Source organism: Perna viridis, chromosome 8 (genome assembly GCF_037379345.1).
Source record: "Perna viridis isolate PV_CMFRI_1.1 ecotype Kerala chromosome 8, ASM3737934v1, whole genome shotgun sequence".
Taxonomy (NCBI): Eukaryota; Metazoa; Mollusca; class Bivalvia; order Mytilida; family Mytilidae; genus Perna; species Perna viridis.
The window spans coordinates 16,557,886-16,583,239 of record NC_142452.1 but is presented as its reverse complement, the minus strand read 5'-3'; the positions used below and the strand labels follow the sequence as shown (position 1 = coordinate 16,583,239).

The 25,354-nt window shown below is 33.2% G+C and overlaps 2 protein-coding genes across 4 annotated transcripts; one reads left to right on the top strand and one right to left on the bottom strand.

Moving 5' to 3' along the window:
• Positions 1-737: 737 nt before the first annotated feature.
• On the bottom strand, positions 738-4,396 carry LOC148609535 (pyridoxal 5'-phosphate synthase subunit SNZERR-like). The gene is made up of 6 exons (XM_088540542.1): positions 4,246-4,396; positions 3,788-3,847; positions 3,273-3,454; positions 2,291-2,411; positions 1,573-1,902; positions 738-1,106 (listed from the first exon to the last, which is right to left on the bottom strand). The coding sequence occupies exons 1-6, from the start codon at positions 4,313-4,315 to the stop codon at positions 802-804; spliced, it is 1,068 nt and encodes a 355-aa protein (XP_088396668.1). The 5' UTR covers positions 4,316-4,396; the 3' UTR covers positions 738-801.
• A 190-nt stretch (positions 4,397-4,586) lies between these two features.
• LOC148609534 (uncharacterized) lies at positions 4,587-8,071 on the top strand. Of its 3 annotated transcripts, XM_088540544.1 has the most exons (4): positions 4,587-4,728; positions 5,488-5,608; positions 6,632-6,994; positions 7,460-8,071. In XM_088540544.1, the coding sequence occupies exons 3-4, from the start codon at positions 6,638-6,640 to the stop codon at positions 7,811-7,813; spliced, it is 711 nt and encodes a 236-aa protein (XP_088396670.1). In that variant the 5' UTR covers positions 4,587-4,728; positions 5,488-5,608; positions 6,632-6,637; the 3' UTR covers positions 7,814-8,071. The 3 variants fall into 3 exon arrangements, with proteins under 3 accessions (XP_088396670.1, XP_088396671.1, XP_088396669.1); XM_088540545.1 differs by lacking the exon at positions 5,488-5,608 and having other exon boundaries at positions 7,460-7,886; XM_088540543.1 differs by lacking the exons at positions 4,587-4,728; positions 5,488-5,608 and adding an exon at positions 5,014-5,157 and having other exon boundaries at positions 7,460-7,886.
• The last annotated feature ends 17,283 nt before the right edge of the window (positions 8,072-25,354 follow it).

Below are 25,354 nucleotides of genomic sequence, written 5' to 3'. Positions count from 1 at the left end.
TTTTAATGTTTTAATTTTATCCAGTCTACCCAATCTGAGCAAAGAACTTTTTACTGTCGTGCATTTTTCTGTACACTTGAACCCGAATACCAACTGCTTACGCGTTTGACTATTTTGCCTCCCCATATCAACACTTCTACAAAAATTTTCAAATAACATGTTGATCGATTTCTTTGCCAGTTTTTACAGATAATTCTCTGAGGATCAAAGCCAGCATTCTTAACGTGAAGATAAAACCTTCCCCTTCCTTTATTGACAGTAGTTACTGGATGGTTTATCAAAACCGTAAAGGATACTGACCCGTCTAATACCACTCTATTCCTTGTATTAGAAACATGCTTACGAGAAGTTAGCACGATGAGGCCGATTGCTAACATAAACTTCCATCACATTGAGAAAAATACCATTTATGAAATTATCTTGCTTTTAAAAATTTCTAAGAATTTAGTCTACAAACGTGGTATGCATTGACGCCATCAAGGATATCAGTTTAGGGTTTTCAGTAGCTAAATAGTTAAGTCGGAGTTCAGATCACCTAAAATTTTTAGTATGGGTGACGATCGGAGCAATGCACTATCTTCTGGAGTTAGTTCGTGAAAGAAAAGAATTCATGCAGAAATTTCTAGAAGTCTTAGCTTACAATCCTCTCCTGTAATGGCGTCTGTAAAATTCAACTATAAATGACTCTGTAGTAAATAATATACAGATATAGACCAAATGGCAATGACATTTACAAATAATGATCACGTGTTTTAATGTTGATAAAATACATAACATAAGAAAATAAAAATGTACGATTATCTATGACACTTGATTCATGGGAAACTTTGAAGGGTCACCAAGGGTTGCGTCCCATATATTTTTATTGTCATAGCTGTTTTTAGCATACGTTGAAAAGTTTGTTCGTTGGTGCACGGGATTACCAAACATGGCGGCCCCTAAGTCGGAGCTTAGATCACCTAAAATTTTCGGATCTTTGTAATGTGTAACGGCCTGAGCCATGGCAACTGCTCTCTCTGGTGGGTTGGAGCTTTTGAAAATTCCAGATCCAACAAATACCCCATCAACACCAAGCTGCATTAATAAGGAGACGTCTGCGGGGGTTGCTGTAACAAGAAGTATATCATAAATCTAGAATCATAAATAGTGTTAACATTAAGTTAACTTTAACATGTCTGGAAATTTAGAAACAAATACATCATATAAATAATTGTTGCTCATGCTGGAACAATAAAGAAATTTTATGTTCTTAAAAAGGAAAATAAAAATAGATATGAATTAAAAACGCCCATATCATCTAAGCCCAAAATGTCTCCTGGCCATTCCACTGGTTCTGTCATTTTGCAAGAGTTCGCCCTGTTTGATTATACATATGAATAATTACAACAGTTTGTATTCTGAGGAAGCCATCTTATGATTTGAAATTATGGTGAAGACGTAGTACTTTTGTCAAGTAAATTAGAATCGGATCTTTCTTTATTTTTTGATGCACAGTATATTCAATTTGTAGACTGCAAGCCTTAGCTAGATGTAGATCGTAGTCATATTTCAGTTTTAAACATGTACACTTACCAAGACCCCCAGCAGCAAAGTTTACAACAGGTAAACGCCCCAGTTCCGCTGTCTTTTGCAGTAGATCTATAGGGACACGAAGTTCTTTGGCGTATGCGTACAGTTCGGTAGAGTCCATTGCTTTGGCAATTTTGATTTGTTTTTTTATTGTTCTAGCGTGACGAACGGCTTCTGACACATCACCAGTACCGGCTTCCCCTTTTGTTCTGATCATTGCAGCACCCTCTGAAATTCTCCGCAACGCCTCTCCCAGGTCACGCGCACCACAGACGAATGGCACTTTAAAATCATGTTTGTTCACATGATTTTCTTCATCTGCTGGCGTTAAAACTGTAAAAAAAAACGGAGATTTTAATTAAAAAATTTTTTTCATGTCCATTGACAGCAATGATCTATAAAATATATATTTTAAAATTGGATTGGACCAACACCAGAATGTTACGTTTGAGCATGTTATATTTCAGTACAGTATCAACAGATATTGTTAATTAAAAATAAATACGAAAGTGAATTAAAATGTGGAATGTGCCATAGTGACCACAACCCTGCCCGACTGTGATAAAAAGTTTCTAATCAACTTTGCAACATGTGTTGATTTTATGCATCCATCATGTCATCCTCATTATAAAGCATGATGCAATTAATTGACGATCTGCATTTAATAAAAAAAAAACGTCTATTAAACTTTTCTTGAAACATTCAAAATTTCGCACACTACCTTCAGATTCATCGACCATGTCTACTCCAAGGGCTTCAAGAATTTGCGCTTCAGCAAAATGTCCTATTCTACATTTTGCCATAACAGGTATTGTTACTGTTTCCATGATTGCTTTGATTTTCTGAAATAAACGAAAAATAAAATTGCTAATTTATGCCGGGTATAATAGGATAATAAGGTTTTACACGTCTCCGTATTAAAGATAAGAAATTTCTCTCATGATAGTGAGAAATCTCGTTTTTTTTACAGGATCAAGTCAATATATGACGGATTTCTCTTGCACGAGTTAAAGAAATCCTCATGTTTCAGAGGGACAAGCATAGTATCTTTATATAATCTTGTAACCCAAACATAACATTTATTTCATTCAATAATCTCGAACGAAAACAGAGTAACAGACTGCATGTGTCAATACATGGTGATTAATGTTTGACCTTTACTTTAACCCCTTGCAGTAAAGAGAGCGATTTATATACCAATGTGAAGGATTACAGACACTTATCAACTGTTCTTTTTGATTATGAAACATATGTTAATAATTGTATTTTTAATGAAAAAAAATCAACATTATTTTGCTTCTCAAATTACTTAATGTAGAGCCATTTTTCCTAAAAGCTTGACTTATCTTGCTTTAATACCGTTTTAAATTCCAGTTTTAAAACATTATCATTTATTTCAATAGACTTACACCAGTAGACAAATAATGAATTGCTTAGGAATTCTGAAACATGAAGTCTTATAGAACATATGAATATTCAAATCAAAATAATTGATTACAGGATTGACCAATGAATAGTTTCAACGTATCCCGTTCCATGAGCTAGCATTTTACATGTTACGGAATTGATCTCGGAACTACAACCATTTGCGTAAAAATGAGCATCGTTTGAGCTTAGATGTATCAGAATCCTAGTTCAGTTACGTTTAGCAATAGTAACTGAATTGATCATTGACACGTGAAAGAGCTTTCTATGTATTCCACCTTTGGATCTGTCATTCTGGCAACGCCACCTTCTCGACGTATATCTGCTGGTACTCTTTCTAAAGCCATCACAGCGCATGCACCAGCCTCTTCTGCTATTCGGGCTTCCTCTGGAGTTGTCACATCCATGATTATACCTCCCTTTGCCATCTGGGCCAACCCTGCCTTAACCTTAAACGTACCTATAATGAAGTTTGTTGATTAGACCAGCTAGTTCAGAATAGACAGATTGGAGTATTATGCGAACAAATTCTATCGTTTTAACGAGTGCTTTCAGCAGTTTTCCCCCGATTGACTGTTACTTTTGGAGGGTTCAAGACTATAGAGAGCATATAATTTCCTCGGGGGGGGGGGAGGGGGGGGGAGTAGTCGATAACTCTTGATTGTCGTTTGAAATGACGTAAATGGCGCTTTTTGACATTTTGATCGGAGTTTCTTGCTATTCATCATGTACATCACTAATATCAATACGCAATACTGATGCCAGAAGGACTGGAAACTTATATAAGTTATACCTGTGTTGCCATTAGGTATCAGCCCATCGCTTAGGGTTAGGTTTGTTACATCAGGGATACCTAATAGTGGTAAAACAAACACTCTCAGGTTAGGTAACAGTAAGACTAAAGAGTAATATCTTATTCAGAACAGCTTGGTTCGTGGAATATATAAACAAATACATAGGCGTAATGGATATAATAATTATGATAATTTGCATGATCAACGAATCTATTTGTTGTCCAAAGATCTCACTGTAACATATGTATTGACATTCGAGAATTGAGAGAGATACACGTACAGCACACATTAATTATATATCAAGACTAAAAATATAAAAGACATAACTAATACCATTGAAGAGTGTCTATTCTCGTTACTATTTTAACAAAAACGTACATAAAACAATAAAAATGCCGATATTGTCAATTTAAAAAAAATCAAATTTCAAAATAAGGATACATATAAAATTACATACCGTTCTGCCTTAGTGACATGTTGTGAATCAAGAACCACCAATAGTTTAAACCAGAATGAACAAATGTCATCCGGCTCAAGATCTTTAGTTAATGCTCATTGTGGTCAGGGGCTCATTAGGGGAATCATTGTATGATTATTATTCTGCAGGATTGTATAACCCAGATGTCAGTGTCAGATAATGACATTCAAATGATCAACGGATGATAAGAACAATAGGAAAATTTATCTATTACTGATTGTATTGTTAAATATGATGGCTGCAATAGACATTTGTACTTCATAACCCTTATGACGAACCCCATTATCAAGTACGGTTTTGTTGTTAATTGTAAAGTCGCATATACTGACTTATATAAACAACAAAAATGGCATTTATATAAGGATTGTTGTATAAGTAAACGCATTACATAAATTGTGTAAGAAATTGTTTGGGAAATTGTTTTTGAATATGTGACATTGCTGATGACAGTTAGAAGGAAAAGTAAGTATTCTATATTATCTGAAAGCTGCATTAGCTGTCATTTTTCATAATTTTTTTGTTTCTGTTGAAATATGCCTTAACTTTGAATTATTTCTACTAATTTGTACTTTTCCAGTATAATTTCAATTGATAGCCACAAATAAAACGCATTAAATACATGAAATAGATATCGATACATTTATTGTAAGACAAAAAAATCGACCGAGATAAAATCGTTTGTTTGTGACTTCTGGTGACCTTAATTCGCGCATGCGTTGTAAGGATCGATTCTTTATTGCAAAGCGAAAATGGTGAATCAACGGCATGGAAGACCGATGGACTCAAGCCGTAAAAGAAAAACGTTCGAATATAACGCACGGATCCAGGATTTTAGATTGGGGGCGCACAGTTAAAATTTCGCCGAGCGGAGCGAGGAGAAACAGTTTTGAGGTTAAATTATTTAAATATTCTTCTTGAGTGGGTGCAATGTAGATATATTTTGTGGTAAAATAAACGAGAAATTAAAGTTTCAACCTAAAACCACCTAAGTATAACCCTGACAACCCATGCTTTGCAAATTTTAAGGGGAACGCACGCCCACCACGCTCCCCCCCGAATCCGCCTCTGGGATCCTTTTGTAATTTTCGTATTGTGATATAATGTGGCACTAATATGGCCAGTTATTGTCATTATTTATTTGAAAACTAATCAAGAAATAGATGAAATAAAATGTAAACAAGACACGTGCTTACCTATGTATCCGTTATTGTTATTTTTTAGCCAAGGTGAAAGTATTTTTAACTCGGGTGAATGTCCTGTCGGTAACCTTCGGAAGTAATGACGAAAACAGAGCTATATGGATCTTCTTTGATTTAAAGAAACGTTGTTTTCACAGTATTCTGTAGGTATTATCGGCATTTATTGCTTCAATTGCATTACTACAAACTTATTTCATTGAATCAGCAAAATTCACTAGAATCAGAACTGAAGACATTTGGCAGCTAATGCAGCTTTAATTAACGAAAATTCATTTTTAAGTCGCTAATATTGTTAGCGACTTCATGCACTCGTAATTTCGGTACTTTTAAAATATTCGCATATGATTTGCATAAAAATATAGTTAGCTATAGGCCACATAATGCTACAGATCGCCGTGTTTACCGCCATAGCGTGATAGGTCTAGTTTCATACGAGAAAAAAAATGTACCATTTAAATATCATGCACGTGTGTTCTACGTACGTGTGTTTCTTGCTTGTACGAGAACGGGAAGTCGGATAGCATTGAACATTACACAGTCTCCGATTCAGGCCTGGGGCGCGTTACAAGACTACATAGGCAACATACATTAGCACGACCCCGATATTTATGAATATTCATTGCCAGATTGGCAGCTGCTTGATCTGTTTCCTAATCTGGTTACCTGCATATGGGTAGATTACTGTTGTATTAAGAAGCATTTAGCAAAGTGTCCGGGATTTACTACTCACATTAGTGAATAAAAATAATTTGTCTAGTAATTTCCTAGGTTTTGACTTTAGCGGAACCTTAATGTATCATGTGTTTTGTTGTAAAGCATTTGGCTCCAAATATTTTTTTTAGAAATATAATCAATGAAATATTAGGATAAAAAGATATTTTGATCTTTTCCTTATGGCCTGTCTTGCTTTTTATTTCAGGAAAAATTTGGATCCTACCTTTTTGTTTCTAATTTCATCCATGCACCCTCTTATAGAAGTCAAATGGTAGTTCCCTTCCTAAGTCGTATTAATGGAAATTCTAATTCAACATATCGGTGACAAATTTTATTTAAATGTTCATTACTTTTACCTTTATCTTTTTAATGCAGGATGATATCAGTCGAATTAAATTGTGGATGCAGTTTTATGTTTTTTTTTATTCATGTGAGCACATTTATCTTTTCAGAGAGTCATGCCTGCCGTTGAAACAATGGGGCCGTTGCCCAACCTAATAGTAGGTATTCTTGAGGTGCAGGGAGCCTTTTGCGAACACCATGTTGCACTTCGAAAAGCCCAGAAAACTCTTAAAATTGACAATTTAGAAATTATTGGAGTCAGGCATGTCGACCACATTACAAACAGACTTGACGGACTTATTATACCGGGCGGAGAAAGTACAACTATTAGCTTATTTCTGAAACGGAACAAAATGGACGACCCTTTGCGGAAGTGGATAGGCCAGAAAAGTCATGTGACATGGGGAACTTGTGCAGGGATGATATTGTTATCAAAGCAGACTGAAAATCAAAAGATTGGAGGACAGCCCTCGGTAAACTTAATATTAGAACAATAATAGTAAAGAGTGGCTAGCATAAGGACCTATTATCGAATTAACAGCGTCCGTTATCTAAAATATTTAGTTGGAACAAGTAGAAACACACATCCTTGGCTTAATTTTGACATTTTAAGCTTTACTGAGCTTTTTGATTATATCTGTCTAGGGTGACTATCAGGTCACATTCAAATTAATTATACCCTAGTGGAAGGATTCCTCCCGGTTTTATTATAAAGTGTAAAAAAATAAGACATGGAGACATTGTCGGCTAGTTGCTCTATTACATGTAATGCAATTCCAAATATGGATATTGAGATTAGTTTTTTTTTATGTTAATCTGATTCTTGTATACGCCATTTTGTTCTGGATTCATTATGGTAATTATGGTCACTATTCTCGGAGCATTCACAAGCGAAATCTTCATTTGCCATTTACTATTTATTTACTTTCTGTTCACAGCTAGCTGAAATGGACATAGATGTTTCCAGAAATTTCTTCGGTCGGCAGATAAACAGCTTTGAAGCCCCCGTTAAATTGAAAAAGGCATTACTTGGATCTGAAATTCATGAACAATCTAATTCAGTATACCATGGAGTGTTTATCCGTGCTCCTGCTGTTGTAGAGGTAACTAATCCACAAGTTAACATCTTAGCAACATTAGAACAAACTAAAAATCAACAAACGGAAGCGGAAGTTGTTGTTGCAGTTCAGCAAGGGAACATGATGGCTACTGCCTTCCATCCAGAACTGACTGAAGATGTAAGATGGCATGTCCATTTTATGCAGATGATTCTTCAAATAAAAACAAAATGATTTTGATAAATATGCTTCATGAGTACTTCACAGTATTCAACGAAAAAAAAATATATTAATAATTCGACTCTTGCGGATCTGTTTTTGGTATTTGCTCGGATTATCCCCTGCTAACATGATCGGCTAGTAAATCATTCTTTTCTGGCTATGTGGGAATTTAATGAAGTTTGACAGTTCTAACTACCGTAGTGCAACAATTCAGGGAAATAATCGATCTGAAGCATACAAAACATGGAAGGGTTAAAATGTATAATGCGGCTTCCCTTTTCTTTTCTCCAACTGACATTTTTTTGCAGTTTGAAGGTGTCCGTGATTTTTATACGCCCGTCTTTATTGTCTAGATTACCATCCGTTCGTCTGTCTACATCATCAGTGTTATACGAAAACTAGCTTCCACTAAAATCTAAAAATAGATCCGGGTGAAATTTCTCTAATCTAACGCAATGCTGCTGAAACACACCGACAGAGCTTTTAAATTTTGAAATAAAAACCACCATGTCATGCGGCGTTTCTACCCGTAAATTAAGGTTAAAAAAGGGAGATACTTTTTCAAACATCAATTTTTCAGTAGCCACCCTAAGCCTTAAGTGCTCCATAAAAAACATGTATGGGCTGCAAGCTTTCAAATTCGATACTTTTGGTTCCTTACTGTTCGTACAATTTTTTCATGCGTGATTCTTATCAGGGGAAACAAATGACTGGTTTCTCATTTGTCACCAGTGGTTCATCTCAGCACTTGAATTCATGATAAGAGATACGATTTTAATTGCCCAATAATCATTAACTTTCCTTATTCATGCAGCAATCTACAAGTTTCCTCTGTATACGGGCTATAGCCTGCACTTACAATGTAGATATTCAGAAATATTCGAGAAATAACCAAGAATACAAGAAAATGTGCATTATATCCACTCTCTTAAATACTTCTCTTATCGATGTCAAGAAACTTACACAAAATTCTTATATAGCCACTATGGAAGGGGGACGTTTGATTAGCCAAAACATGGTTTTACACAATTTGAAATGCCTTTATCCAAGAATATAGTGGATAATTTCATTTCCCGGTTTGTCGCTAATTTTGCCTGTACATATACTTTATTTCTTATTATGAGTTACGTATTTTTTTATTTACATGTATTGCATATATTTTTGAAGAAAAAAAAAAGCAACATAGACAGAATACAATCTTCCTAAGAAAAAGTTTTTATCAGCTCAAAATTGATCACTTTTTTGTTCAAGCTTTTTCATTAAAAACTGTCTTTTTTGTTTTAACTTGCACGAAAATATTTCCAAAATAAATTTACATAAAATGGCCGATGGGAATGCTAGGTTTTGTTCTTCGTCCCAAGTCAGGGTATTGTTAAATGAATTTAGCGGAAGTTTCCTGGCAGGTATTCAGTTATCGTTCTTTGAACAATAGTTAGCTAGAAAAGACAAAACAGAGATGAAATATAACGAATGCCAGGCAATGCAGCTTGAACATGAATGAGGATGTTAGGGATCGTGAACATTTTAGTTACTTTTTCATCAATAACAGCTAAAGGGCAACTTTTACTTTATATATTAAAGATTTTTATGGAGTAATGCGTCATTGAGTTTTCAATGCAAAAAAGGCAACATTTTGATATGATATCATAAATGAAAAATACAAAATGTTCAATGTTATTGGTCAAGAAAGAATAAATTGTGAATCTTATGATTGTCTGTCGAAAATCAAAATTGTGATACAATCTGTCTTATTATTGAGGATGCGGTATATTTATATGTACAAATGTAGGTGCATTTCTGAAAAATCAAAGACGCATTATTCTTCTCGTTTGTCAGTGTGACTAGAGGTTAAAATTTACACACACACACACACACACACACACACACACACACACACACACACACACACACACACACACACACACAAATGACTTATTTATAGAAGTAACAAAATGTTAAACAGACTAACGAACGTATAACATTTATACCGTATCACGGCTCGAAAGGACAAGAATTATAATAATATCGTCAAAATCATGTATAGTTTGTTTGTAATAACCACGTAAACTGCACTAAGTCAATGGAGAATCAAATTAAATGAACATAAATATCCGTCATAATGTGCTTACAATGCAATTTAAACATACTCTGTGTTTATAGGCTTCACATGTAATGATAAAAACGGATATGGGCTATTTACTTTCGATTAGGAAATGTGTAAATCTAAATTATCCCAATCAGTAGAGATACTTTTTGAAATAATAAATTGATATAGAAATTTTCTCACGATTATAATACATTTAGAGTACCATTATAATTCCTCATAAAAAACTTTTTCAATTTTGGTTACTTCAAACATAGTACAATATATATTAGAGATTAAGTATGAAACTCTAATGTCTGAACACGGGGGTTGTACACTATATACTAGTCGGGCTGCATATTTGATGGTGGAGGCAAGCCAAAGTGGTTTGAATGCAAACTATTCTGAATGCATAAAAACATGTTTGTTAATAAGGGAGGTGATGTTACTATACTATAATACCCACTGTGTATCATAAAAATAACTATAGTGTTTTACAAAAGCTTAAAAGTTACAAAACTTATCAAATATCTTTACATTTATATTGTATAAGAGTAATCAAGGGAACCAAGGTTATAGCGGTAATCAAAAGAATGTATTCCAGGGACAAAGACCAGACATGGAAAACAGACATACACAACAAAGAACATAAAGTAACTAAAATCGTACATACAAAGTAACAAAAGCAAATAAGCAACTCGAACTCCACTAAAAACTGGGAGCATGGACCAGATGCACCGGTAGGGTAAGCGTCCTCTGCTTTTCTAGAAAAAAGTTTGAACACGTTTTAAGTTCATTGTCTTTTACAAGTCTTCGCAGAAAACATTAAATATTTATTCGCTATAACCAGAGAGAGAGAGAGAGAGAGAGAGAGAGTTTAAATCACATTACATTCGCCGTCCAGCCGAGCCCACTAAATAAGCATACGTGTGAGGATGTTTCTTGAATTGGTTAAGAGTCACTACGTTTAACGTTTTCAGAAAAGGTTTTCCAAGAACAAGAGCAAGTAGACGTGAGAATAGTTGGAATAAAACAAATTGCGAATGGTGGCGCAAACATAATATTCAGATGTGTGTTGCGTGTTGTTATGGATGAAGGGAAAATCAAGGGAATCAGAAAACTATGACGCAGCGAACAAAGTTATCTGGGACTTATTTCGTCCATTTGACTTACTTGTACTTGCAGTTAAATATTGAATGATCACTGCTATCAATTGTTTAAAACATAAACCACAGTCAGATAAACTAACGAAACAATACAATAAGTATTGGTATAAAAATGTGTCATGCAACAAGACACAAAAAAATCTGGTCAGTGCCTGTCGTACAATGTAAAGAATCAGGCGACGATGAACTGTCTTCTCTGAGTGGTAATTGTTCGACAATGGGATAAAGACAGGAACTTATTTACCTTGCTACTTTTTTTTTATTGGCGTACATCTGAAGTTGTGCCTTTTTACAGTTTCTGTTTACATAAGCGTTTGCATAATTAACTTTTCAATAAGAAAGAGATCTAGTTAGATTGAAATTGATAAAGATGAATCTTAATGTCAACCCTTTAGTTACTTGCCTGAATCAGTGCATGGTTTCACCGAGTTTTTTTTTTATTATTTACTAAACTTCACAATTAATTTGCAAGTTCTGAATCAGTTATACGGTTTATCACCTTTAGAATCCTTTAAAAAACACTTTTGCTTCTGCGACCATATCTACATGCAGATCTGTATTTAAATATTAAAAGTTAAACCATTCTAACGATTCTATTTGATATACCCATAGTCTTACATGTTTTAATACCATATTTACATAAATGACGTACGAGTGACGTAACATAATTGTCGTCGGAGGTACATTGTCTACCCTGAATGAATGAGCGTACATATTACGGTAAATAAAATGTTTTTCTTATGAATGGCATCAGAATACGATCTATATCTATTTGAAGTAATACGTTTAAAGGTTAAGGGTCACTTATTTAACATTTATCACTTATTTACTATCTGATCTAGACGCTGTAGTCGTAATGTTCCAAATAGATTTGGTACTAAATAGTAAATAAAACAACTTTTATAGCAATTAGAAAGAAACACTATGGTAAAATAATTCTCCTTTGTGTTTTAAAATGAAAATGAATAGAAAATGGAGCCACTTGGTTGACCATTGTTGACTTTGAATATTGGATGCAGAATTTTATGATGATATCTGCAATAATAATTGCGATGTATGGTGCCAGCTTGTATCAAGATAAACAAGAGACAAAGAACATAAATAATTCGATTATGTGTAACACAAAAGAATATTTACATCTATTCTGCCTTGGTTACACAATCCTTTTTAACAGTCTATATGATAATATCACGTGAAGCTATTAAAAATTTACCTTTTATTAGCCACAGAGAATTTACGATTGGACACATTTCATTGTACAGTATGTGAGTTTATACAGACTACAGAATAAGTCGCTATCCATTTTGTTTGTGTAGTCTGAATCTATTTCATGGCGTTCGTCAGTCTTTTGTTCCGTTACGGTCATCCCACATTTTTCGTTACGGTCATCCCATCGATATTTTTATCTTGTAATTTCTCATTAACCATACACTTTACCCACATGCTTCCCGTTTCAAATTTCAAGCATCAATTTATGACTATTTGTGATATTTTGTTGAATAACTTGAATAGACATCTTTATTGAAGAAAATTATTCTTACCCGAATTTCCATCTTGGGATGACCGTAACGACTGTTTGTTAGAATTATACCCCCGTTGACACATCTGTGATTTCTAGTTCCAACCTGTAATTACAACAAAGCAAGTCTGCATAGATGCAGTTTGGCATCGACAAAAATGTCGGAAGGACACAGAGCATTGTTGCTGTACTCACATCAGTGTTTTCTTTGCCGATAGTTAGCCAGCATATCTATAACTGGTTAAAATATCAAGAATCTTCATACAATTAAACGTTTAATCTTTACATAGAGAACAAATTAGTAAAATATTCCCCATCTTCTGTACCAAGCATAAATTAGTAACAGGATTCTTTACTCTTCACAACCTGCATGAACCCAACTCCGATGTAACGTGACATAGGCTTTCCGACATGAGTGTACAATTACACATTTCATTTATTCCTTTGACAGGTTTGAAAAGTAAAACAACAAATTTTTAGATATGTAGAGAAATTGTTGCCTTATTAACTATATCTATCTTGTCTAGGTTTTATAAAAAAAGTTCACCAATTAAGAGTTCTCGCAATTTCATGCGTTTTTATAGCATCATATTGGACGGTTTTAAGTAAATGCCAATTTGAGATTTTTGTATGAAACCGGACCCTGGTTCAGCTACTGTGCAATTCAGATTAGCTGTAGTTTAAATTTAGATTTTAACATAAATTGATCGTATCAAAAGCTTTTTTTTCTCGCAGTGCAAAACCTTTTAATATTTAACCAGTTTTGTGAAATGGTAAAATATGACCTTCTACACAATTTGATTTATCATGTCTTGTCTTTACTAACGAAGATGCGTTTGGTGTAATTATGGTTGTTAATGTCAAAATATATGCATGGAGGGTTCACTGGAGTTTGGTACTATTTTAACCGTCAAAAATTACAACCAACCACACCTTTACGTCTCTTGTATAACCAGTAAATAACATTGAACATTTCTTCATTTTCATTGCTCTCTGCACTTATTAAACCACATAATTGCGTATGGAGCTAAGAGCCACGACCATGTCATCTTAATTGACCTTCCAAAGATTTCGTCCACGCTTACTGTAATAATAATGCAGAAGGGAAAAGAAATAGAGTTTAGCCATTCAATAGTTGAGAATAAAATTTTTAGGAAGATAAGTACAATCTCAGTGCTTTGATTGCAATATACTATTGGAAACCAAAGGTGTGTCTTCCAAGTATTTCTGCATCCATAAAGAGGCACAAATCGGTTAAATTTCTAGGTCATCAACATTTATTATATTTACTTTGTATAAATAGACCCACAAAAGGCATATAGATGTCAGTAATTGTATTTGTCGTGAGAAAAATGGGTATTTTAAATTGAAATCCCATTTGCTGACACAGGTGTACAATAGAATTCATTTTTGAATTAGAATAATATATTTGCCCTTGTGCAATTTATCTACAAATTTGATGGATTTAAAGAAAACCAGTATGTTTTATTGTCAAATATTGTTAAAATTAATAATTTTGTAATTTCGTACTTTGAAGCTTATCAAAATTTGAGATCGTTTTGGAGATGGACGTTTTATAGAGAAATATGAGCAGGTTTACACCTTATGACTCATATCCTTTATTACTTTGACTAAAATACCCCGGTTTTTCTTTTTATTTAAGTCACAGACTAACGGTACAAGTCCATTGATAAAATCAACAATTTGAGATAGGTATTTTTCTAAAGTAAATGCAATAACAAATCTAAACATAACATTTGAGCTTTTTTATCATGGAGATATTGTACTCATTGTTAGGATGATCGAAAACAAGAATAACCATGGTTTACTACATAATTAGACTCAAAGATGTAGCAAATAATATCGGAGTCAGGAAAAAAAAACAGACTATGAAGAATACAAATAATACCCTCACACACTCTCAGAGAGAGAGAGAGAGAGAGAGAGAGAGAGAGAGAGAGAGAGAGAGAGAGAGCGAGAGAGAGAGGATCGTGGACCAGGTGCTTCTCAAGAATGATGCCAGGTTGGAGTTAATTATCGAAGTATATTTCATTTTTTTTCCTTCGTCTATTTGTCTTCATCACTGTCACTTTTTGTTCAAGATAGTTGATGAATTTTAACTAATACTTACTTAATCCTTACTTTTAAGCAGATAGATCCGTAAAATACCATTTAACCTGTTTGATATTAAAGGGACATATCTTTAAAGTTTTAAGTTATCAGCCAACTTCATATAAACAGACGTGAAGTCGAATTTTCAGACAAACAAGAAGACTGACCACTGGGAAATGAGTGGTCAATTTGGTCTGATTTATAAACTTAAGGACATAATCGGTCAAACAAGCTTTCTCTTCAGACTAAACGTGTCAGTTCATTATACAAACATAGAAAAACATACTATCACACGCATTGACATACTTTTCATTTGACATGAAATATAACTTTTTCGGAAGATAAATAGTCTTGTCTATATGAAAGATGCCAGTGTTAATAAATCTCATATTTTAGTTGCATTTGAACCAAGCTAAATATTTCTCCGTACAATGCTCATGGAATCTGAAAACGAATTTAAACCATCAAAAGTTGATTAGTCAGGTTGGTTACATTCCGATATTGACCGCGGTTTCTCTTTGTTTTAAACTGCGTTGGAGTGTAGCAATGTTGAAAAGTCAATTTACGTTGGTTATCTGTTTTTTTTCGGCGCTACCATGGCACGTGAATGTATGTGTGATTGATAAAAAAGGCTCCAGAAACTAATTTACTTCGAAAGCCATATCAGGATATTAAATTTTACCAATAAACAAATAGTCTTCAAAGTATGATTTAGTATTAATTATGTATAAAAATGCATATACAGATTAAAGTATCTAAAAAGGTAATAGCAGTACACCGAATTTCCAAAGTAGACCGATTAGATGTCAATACTTTACCCTATCTAAAAAGGAGATCTGCCATTCAACATTACTGATAGTGTTGTAACATCTGCGTCAGCGTCATAAGGTCAAGTTCTTTAAGTAAATCAAAGTTGATTGAACTCGGATATATTTTTTTACTGTAAATAGTCATTTAATTTGTAACATGTTATCGTGAAGTAAATGATGTAAACAAACAATAAGAAAAACGGTATAGAATTTCAAACCTTCAAAAAGAACAAACTAGAATGTAACGTTTGACACGTACGGTATGTCCAGTTTTAAAGACTGACACAACCGTGTTAGTCTCTGATTTATGAACAGGGCTCTAGTATTTTCCCTTTGAACTTTGTTCTGTTTTTATTGAATTCAAACACAAAGCTTTTAAATTGGTTTGATAAATGAGTCCAATTTCAACAAAGATAAGACGATTGTAACAATTATCTCGAGTTGATTGACCTCGATTAGATTAAATCATTAAGGCATATTGTACACATACTTGAAACAAAAAGTTATCTTAGTTGTAGTATTTAGATTTTGATTCATAGACAGAAAAAGTCTTAAATATAAGATAGGTAAAGTTAAACGACAGATTAAACGAAAATACAAAATGTGGACTGAGAAAAAATTTTTGTAATCGTTTGATTAATCTTATTTTCACTTTTCATTTTCATTTTCATATTTTAAGTTTAGCTCGGAATGGTATGTACGACATGAAAGACGGATCTGTATTTTTACCAGATTGGTATCGGTATTGTGGCCTGCCTTTTGTGACATATGACTTGACAGTTCAATGTGGAGGTGAAAAATACCCATAGAACACTGAAAACCTTAACCAATAATTCTAGAGACAGCTTCATAATCTAAAAGGTGTACTTGAACGTGTACAGGATCAAAATATTTCTATTTATAGTCAAATTAAAGCCAAAACTTCAAAAGAATCCATACAATCAATGCTACATAGCTGGATCTGCAAAGTGTACCATCAAACCTCTTCCAAAACTTCTAACTTCTATACTCACAGCTGTCAGAGAGGGTCTCCAGTCCTACCACGACACTTGTTTTAAAAATGCTAAAATTTTTGAACGACAGCATATTTGTCCAGTGTGATGGACGTGGTTTTCAACAAACGGTCGGTATTCCAATGGGAACAAATTGTGCTCCTCTATCTGTTGATCTATTTCTTCACTTTAACGAGGCTGACTACGTTTATCCTTTGATCTCAGTTTCCGCTATATAGATGACGTATTATATTAAATAATCCTAGTATCGGGGATTTGATACATCGCATCTACCCAAAGAACTTAAGATAAAGGATACTACAGACACTGTGAAGTCAGCCTCATATCTTGATCTACACTAAGAGGTCGATGGTAAAAACACAATGACTTTTCATTATCCCGTATTGTCAACTTTTCTTTCATCTGTGGCAAAATCCCTTCTGCACCTACGTACGGAGTTTTCATGTCACAGCTCATACATTATGCCAGAGCTTGCCGTAACTACGTAGACATTTTGTATCGCGTTAGACTTCTTAAAATTAGGCTTCTGGAGCAGGGTTATGTTACTTAAAGATTGAAGTCATCACTACAGAACTTTTATGGTCATCATCACGAACCCGTGTATCGTTACGGTGTATCCATCTGCACAATGAAAACTGATTTGCTCAACGTTTCCTTTTATCTTTCGTCTACCCTGGACTTGAATTTTTATGAGCAACTCGGCGGTTGTTTCTAGAAAAGCGGGGGACGCTTAATTTTGTTGCTTTGTATGTATTTTTTGTTTTGGTTACTTTATTTTCTTTGTTGTGTATATCTGGTTTCCATGTCTGGTTTTTGTCCCTGAATTACATTCTTTTGATTAGAATCTTAGTTTCCTTGATTGCTTTATTGTACTAAAACATAAATTATTTATTTGAGATTTATCACCATGTTTAATGGTAGTGATTTAATGATGATTTGGTGAGTGCCCTACACACAGCAGTTTTTTTTTGTTATCATAAATCTATATTAGATTTGGGAAAGATGAACTGCATAAAAAGACTTAAAGGTGACAGAATCACCTTGGTTGTCAGTGCCCCAACAGCGAGCCTTATTGGTAAGAACTTCTCACCCGTCAATCAGTAAAATTACGAATACAAAGTCAATAACATCACGCCGACCCAAAAATTAAAACAATTCTAAATATGAAGCTTTGTCAAATGCCATACTAAGTGGGACGGGACCCAGTAGACCACTCAAAACGGATTTTCATAGCAACAGTAACCTACTATGTAAGAAGCAAGAATAAATTATGTGTAGACTTGAATTACTGATTTTCCTATATGAACCATAATTTAAAAAAAACTTTTAAAAAGTATTTTAGACGGTATAAAACGCGACTGGTGCATCTCGAAACATAGGGAAAAAAGAACATACGGAAGGTTTTCTGAATCATTCTGCTATCGGGTTATATAAAGTATTAAAAGTCTCACTGTCTGGTAGATACTGGTCGTTATGTGTAGGTTGTTTCTTATTCAACCAAGTTACGAGAATTCAGCCATGATCAAGTATAAAATGTTGATAAGAATAAAAGTATTGTTTCATTGTTGCATGATAATGGCTCAATAAAACAATAAACAGAGGTACCTTTAACATGGTTAAGAAGGGGAATCACAGCTCGATACATACTAACCACTTAAAGCGAGTATGTATACATGGAGGCATTGGGTTGACATTTTCATCTCGTCGGGGATGTTGTCTCTTTGATATATACACAATATCTATTCTCTTTATATTGTTAGAATACCCGTCGTTAAGCTAGGAATCTCGTTCGCTATATACGGGAGTTATTACGCATCTTTCCAATTCGCCTTGTTTCGTTTCGTTTAGATTTAAAATTTCCCGCTTTTTAGAGGGGAATATATATTCATTTTAGTCCCACGAATAAACAGAAAAGTGTTTTTACATTTCGAAACATTAAAATATAGAACATCCGGGTTTACTTTATAACATAAAATAAAACATATACGAAATCGATGTACACCACAACTGTCTCAAACGAAAATGCTTTTATTAAATTGTTTGTCTGAAATCTGTCTTTTAATATTATTTTATTCATTCATTCATATTTCAGAACTTACAGAAACAACGCAGACTTTTTGTATCGCGCTAGAATTCTAACAAATAGGCTCCTGGAACAGGGTTATGTTGCTACAAGATTGAAGTCATCACTACAGAAGTTTTATGGTCGTCATCATGAACTCGTGGATCGCTGTGGTGAATCCATCTGCACCATGAAAACTGATTTGTTCAACGTGTCATAGTTTACCTTTCCTCTTTCGTCTACCCCGGACATGACTTTTTGTGAGCAACTCGGCGAGTGTTTCTAGAAAAACAGAGAACGCTTACCCTACCGGGGCACCTGCTCCATTCGTCATTTTTAGTGGAGTCCGAGTTGCTCATTTACTTTTGTTACTTTGTATGTATGACTTTAGTTACTTTATGTTCTTTGTCGTGTATGTCTGTTTTCCATGTCTGATCTTTTTCCCTGGATTACATTCTTTTGATTACCGCTATAACCTTGGTTGCCTTGATTACTCTTTATTTGGAAACAATATTGAAAAGTAAAATTCAAAGTTTGTCTTTTAAAACTTTATATAACAAAATGTATTTGAGTAATCTTAACGATAACTCAATGATGATTTAAGAAATGTATATTTTTAAGAATTATGCACAGGATTTAGGACTCTTAGGTAAACATCAAAATTTGACGTGACTGCTGAAGATAAATGTAAACAACCACGGCGTCAAAAATGAAATGATGACATAACAGTTTAGACTGAAAAGATATGATGTCATTACAATCAAGGATGAAAAGATGTGATGAAATTACAATGATGATATTACAGTCCAGGCTGAAAAGATATGACATTACAATGATGACATTGCAATCAATGTTGAAGTGATATGATGAAATTAAAATGAAGGCTGAAATGATATGATGACATTACAATGAAGGTTGATTACAAAGTAACAAGACCCAATGGAAAAAAGTGGTGAGAAGCATCAATTGCAGAAGCGAATAACGTGGACTGCCAAGAACCGTCTAGATTAAAAATACCAACATTATTAAAAAAGCATGTAATAATGAATTATAGCAACTTTTATTAAACTGAAAAAAAAATGAATTACCTCTCAAAAGAGAACAAAATGATGATCTTAAGTACTGAACTATATATGTAAGTAATATGAATTGAAGTGAAAGGCGACCCGACCTTTCAAAATCACTTACAAAACGTTATAACAAAGGAGCTTTATCATTTTATAGATGTTTTGATTTAACACAAAACAAACACCAACATGACTTAAAAGTTAAATTTGAACTACAAAACTATAATAAAGTTGATATGGCACCAACCATCTCTTGATAGAAATTCTAGACAAAAGACTTTATAGGTTAATATATGGACATCATCTGCTTTGATGTAAACGTTTCTCAATAATGATTTACGGCATTTCGTGTAAAATAATTATTTTGGTTTGAAAAATATTCATGTTTTATAAACAAGATAAAATTGGATTGTTCTGCTTATTGTAATTCAGGGTTTTATGTTTTGATTTCTTATTGTATAGAAAATCAATTAAACGAATTTCTTGAGAGGTTTTATAAATGTGATAGAACATAATGACGTAAAATTTAATAGGAGACAATGCGCCGGCATCAGATTTAATACATCCTTTTTCTTGCATTTAGAAGAATGAAAGTATAGTTCAATTTTTTCGACATAAACATATTAAAATGTTAAAGCCAGACGTGTATTCTTCATAAGAAAAGTATCTGGCATGACCGAGGCCTTTACAAATGTTCGTGACTAACGCTTATCCGAAAAACAACACAGAAACATCAAGGTTGTTCTTAAACCAAGCGTCTGTTCCATTAACCGGTACGAACCAACTTTCTCTAATTCTACTTCCGGTTCGTCAGGTTCATCGTCTGAGACAAACCACGCGGTACGAACCAATAATGAAAAAAGTACCTAAGTAACAAATAATGGGCAAAATATGGAGACAGTACATTGTACACAAACAAAACATGGAACACAGACCCGATTAAAAACAAAAAACAAAAAACAAAACAAAACAAAACAAAACAAAAACAAGAAGCAAATTTCTCAAAGTTAATATCTAGTCAATGCAAAAATCACCACTAAATCGAGGATTATTTATTGATGAATCATTTTATTTATAGCCGAATATAGTATATAATTAAATGATTGTACCTGCTTGTACTCCTTTTTTGGATGATTGATGCCTTATATATAAACGTAAAAAGTCTTTAAGTACTGCACCATTACTGCACCATTACTTTAAGACTTTTCCCGATTGTATGTAAGACTGCTGCACACTTGATGATCTTAGGAATGCATATTTTCTATTTATCAAAAATGCCAGCAAAATAAACAAATATGCTATGTTAACAATTAGTGTACAATGTTATCATATGAATGCTTCTTGCTTCAGTTTGAACCGTCCTTTCCAGGCAATAATTCCTACTGCTTTTATACAGGCGAAAAAGGTTTCGATCTTCTCTGTTACTTGTTTGAGCCACTTTCTTGTATAGTTCTGTATTGAATTCATAAGAATTTGAATAAAAAAATCTAATTAAGTATAATGTTGGTGACTAGCGTGACCGGAATTATCTTTTGATTATGATTTTCTTCTGCCTGGGAATGAAATATATATACAAATGTTTGAAGAAATTTCGTAAACCCTTTAAACGATTAACATACTATTACCTGCATTTAAAATGATTATGCTTAATCATGAGTGAACTTTATAATAAAATAACAACCGAATTATAACTATTTGAAACCTCAACTGTTTACTCTTGATAAAATAAAATTATAGACCAATTGTCGTAATAACATCATACCAATAGTAAATAAATGTGTCACAACATTGATAACCCAAGTTCGTGTATTTTGACAAATCCTTGATATTGATTAAATGCACGAACATCTAAACAAGAACATTGCCCGACATCTCCTTGTTGTTTGTTTGATCTATAACAATAAATTAAATAAATAAATAAATAAATAAACAACAACATTAAAACTGCTTGTATAGTTAAAGATCTTAATACAAGATACTCGAAGTGACAAAATCTATCAGAAATAAATTACTCTGTAGTGCAATACAGAGTATTCATTGAGTGCTTGTATTTTAACCAAACTATTAAAGGAATTAAATATAATAAATGTTACAGTGCTCTTTATTTTACGAAAAGGACGCATCTAGTTTTACCTTAATACACTAAACATAATTATGACCAACGTTGAATTAGCGTAAACTAAAAGAGAACATATTTGGCAAATGACGACAAAAAGCCAAGTAAAGGAATTAATATTTATTCTGTTAAAACGTTCAGTAAGCATGGTTGTATGGTATCAAAATGAGTTATTTCTTCAGAATGTTTTTTTTTATAGTTGCTATGGTGTTAAAATATTACTAGAACAACCCATCATATAATGTACTGAATATGATTACCGTAAATATCAACAAATTTCAGCAAACACTCAAACACAATCGATCATTGTATGTATACTGGTGTTCTAGACTTGCTACAAGTCGCTGTATGATATATATTTTTGTTTTCAAATTAATATTATCTATATTAAATATTCATTCACTAGCCAACTGTGGTGGAGTGAATATTTTCAATCCAAATTCAATTTTCGAAAACTCCAAATTTACCAAATTTGATAGCCTCATTATTTAGTTGCGTTGAAGGTACATATAAAGGATTTATCTAGTATTTATATCAACCGAGTGTCATAGAGTTTATCAATTCTAATCAGTTTGAATGATACACTCAAGAAATGACAGTATTTACATTAACGGTTTATGAGACGGTGTAATGTAGATAAAAGCGCAAAACGGATATGCCCCTGGGCTGAGCTATATGCATTGGGTGCATTTCTTTTGTGACTAGTACATGGTACCACCCTCCTAGACATTTAATTTAATGGAAAGCCTCTTAAAAGGAAAATTTAACTAGGCTTCATTGGTGCTTTAATATTGCTATCGTATTTTCAATTCATTTAATTTTAATCAACATAAAATGCTTTGTGAGTCATAAGAACCAGCTTGCCCCTTTTATTATAAAATAATAAAATCTAGTTTTTGTTGGGTAAAAATTGAACTTTTGTGTAGACATATACACTATTATATAACACAACAAAATGTCGCTTAAAATGAAAGAAAATAAATCTTTAAAAGCTTTCAAATGTCAATTAGACTTGAAATGGATAATTTATACTTTTATTACAAAACGTATTACGTAGCACACCTGTTAAATTTCAAAGAGATTAAAATTACAAAGTGTTTTGACAATCTTGATAATCAAGACCAATTTTAGTCCTTTAAAAGATAAATAGACTTACGTAAATTCGACAAACTACTTTTTTCAATAAATATATTCTACAATTTGGTGTTTTTGGCACATATCGTGTGAATAATTTACTAAGTTATAACTCTTTAACCATGTATCTGAACGATCGTATTATATTTGCAGTTTTTCATTTCTGTGAATTCTTTTAAACGACCATATTCGTTGGCATTGAGTTTAGTGGTTATGAATGTTACTAAGTTTATCACAGTGTCAAAACAAATTTCGCGCGTATTTCTTAATCGCGAAAAATAGCAAAATTTCGTACTTAGCAAAATTATACGTTTGTAATTTACATTGACCAAAATCATTTTCAATTCTTGTTGCGTTAGCATGGCCATTACAAAAAGCCATATCTTAAATGTCGGGTACCTTTATTATCTGTTTACTCCAAAGCACGGATGATATAAAGCTTAAAGCTATTGTCAATATTGCACCAAGCAACTATCAGAACTTAAATGAAACAGTATTTTCCAAGATTCCAAAAAGTAAATTGGAACACAGAGCGAAAGTTTAAGGATGAAGGCCTTTGAAGACTTTAACATCAATTAAATACAAGATAAATCAGCAACTGCTCTCCGAGTAGTTTACCGGACATTTTCAAGGTTTGAAAGCAGTATGACTTTGCAAAAGTAAAAGTGCTTCAGGAAATCGAACATTATTATCACATAATATCAATTTCAATTATAATGTATAAACATTGCCAACATTTCCGCTGCAGACGTAGCATCAGGACAAGTGTTGCTGTAAATTAATAATCTTGTAGGAAAATCATGGATGTTAAGTGTTTAGTAGTAGAGTCACTTTTTAATTGAACATTCAATAGTTCAGGGATTCGTGTAATTAGCATATTATGTGATGGTTTGAAATGAACTTCACGCAGTCTCGAAGTAAATTTCTTGTTGTTTATTTGTGCAATTACTGTTTCCTTTTGCTGCCACGTGTGGTCTATTTCCTCATCTAAATTGTGTCATTTGATAAAAACCCGAGGAATTTCACTTTTTGAAGTGGTAAAATAATACGATGCTTCTTGGTAAGGTACATATGAGTCACACCCAGAGCAATTAAAACCTCCACAGAATCTTCAAGATATTGTTTGATATAATGTTCTTTATGATATATATGGCAGCAGACTTTTCAGAACTTATTAAAGTTATATTTTAACAGACGTGATTTGTCTCTGCCAACTTATAATGAGGTATTCTAGATTTTGAAAGACAAGCAAAAAAAAAAAAAATAAAAATAATAAAAATAATAGTAATAATAATAAAAAAAGAAACAAAAATGAAACAAAAACACACCCCTCCCACACACCAAGTAAAATGCAGCATGGACGGATATGTTTTAACGGAACTTAATCACTGGTTATAATGTTTATACCTTGATATGGACATCCAATTTGTCATTGCAATTGTATGACAGAGTTGTAGATGATAGACTTAAAGGCTGAGGACACAAGTAAATCCAATTGTTGTGTGCATGCATACAAATGCAGTTGTTTTCGTTGATATTAACAAAACACCTTAGATTGTCGGTTTTCCATCGAATTCTGACTAAATACATATTATTACAAAATCATACAAATTTTAGAGGTTATGACATCACTAGGTGTGCTAGAACTGAGAAATTTAGTATATTTTAATATAAAAATCGAATGTACTACTTATCACGTTGGAATATGGCAATGACGATGAAAATAGCATAAGACATATTTCCATGATCTAAAACAATTAAAATAAAAAATAAGAATAAATCATACAAATTAAAAATTAGAAATCAATTACGTGAGCAGGATTATATAGTTTTCATTCAAAGACAGAAACACATACATGTAAAAAGAAACACAAATTTTATAGAAATGGTATTCTTATATACTGTCCGGGCAGATCTATACCTCTCATTCAATGATGATATTATGCTAAGAGTAATGAATAATTTGTTCATCTGTGTTAGCCTGTGTCTTATTGAAATGTATTTACAAAAACCATGATCCGATTATAGTTAACGGCCTGACGGAAAGGTTTTTCAGATTGGCAATCTTCAGTATATAACAAGGGTAGGATCTGCTTTAGAAAATAATAACCCTTATTTCGCTTTTATACGTCACAATACACTTGTAACGCATAGCATATACAACATTTATTGTGGTACATGTGACCCAACCTTGACCTGAAGGTACATCATATTTGACTTTGCCTATAAGAGACAGCTATTTGTACTCAAAATGCATTTAACTTAATTGAAAATGAACCGTTTTGTAATTATATTTTTGATGTCTCGACAAACAGGTATATGCGAGATTTCCTATAACGTATGATGTGCACCTGCCTTAAATGTTCACCAGACAGAACCGTTCATTTTTTGACAGGGATCTTCATATGTATGACATCACTGACGTTCCGTCCCTATTAAAAGAGGCATATTACAAATCAGTATAGAAATATA

Bases quoted from the DNA above. Each gene is read 5' to 3' on its own strand.
- LOC148609535 (XM_088540542.1), bottom strand. From the start codon at position 4,315: ATGACATTTGTTCATTCTGGTTTAAACTATTGGTGGTTCTTGATTCAC. The intron at 1,903-2,290 runs GTAGTGTGCGAA...TTTTTTTTACAG, and splicing joins CATGGTCGATGAATCTGAAG to TTTTAACGCCAGCAGATGAA. The intron at 1,107-1,572 runs GTAAGTGTACAT...TTCTTGTTACAG, and splicing joins CTTTGCTGCTGGGGGTCTTG to CAACCCCCGCAGACGTCTCC.
- LOC148609534 (XM_088540543.1), top strand. From the start codon at position 5,032: ATGGAAGACCGATGGACTCAAGCCGTAAAAGAAAAACGTTCGAATATA. The intron at 5,158-6,631 runs GTTAAATTATTT...TTATCTTTTCAG, and splicing joins CGAGGAGAAACAGTTTTGAG to AGAGTCATGCCTGCCGTTGA. The intron at 6,995-7,459 runs GTAAACTTAATA...TTCTGTTCACAG, and splicing joins AGATTGGAGGACAGCCCTCG to CTAGCTGAAATGGACATAGA.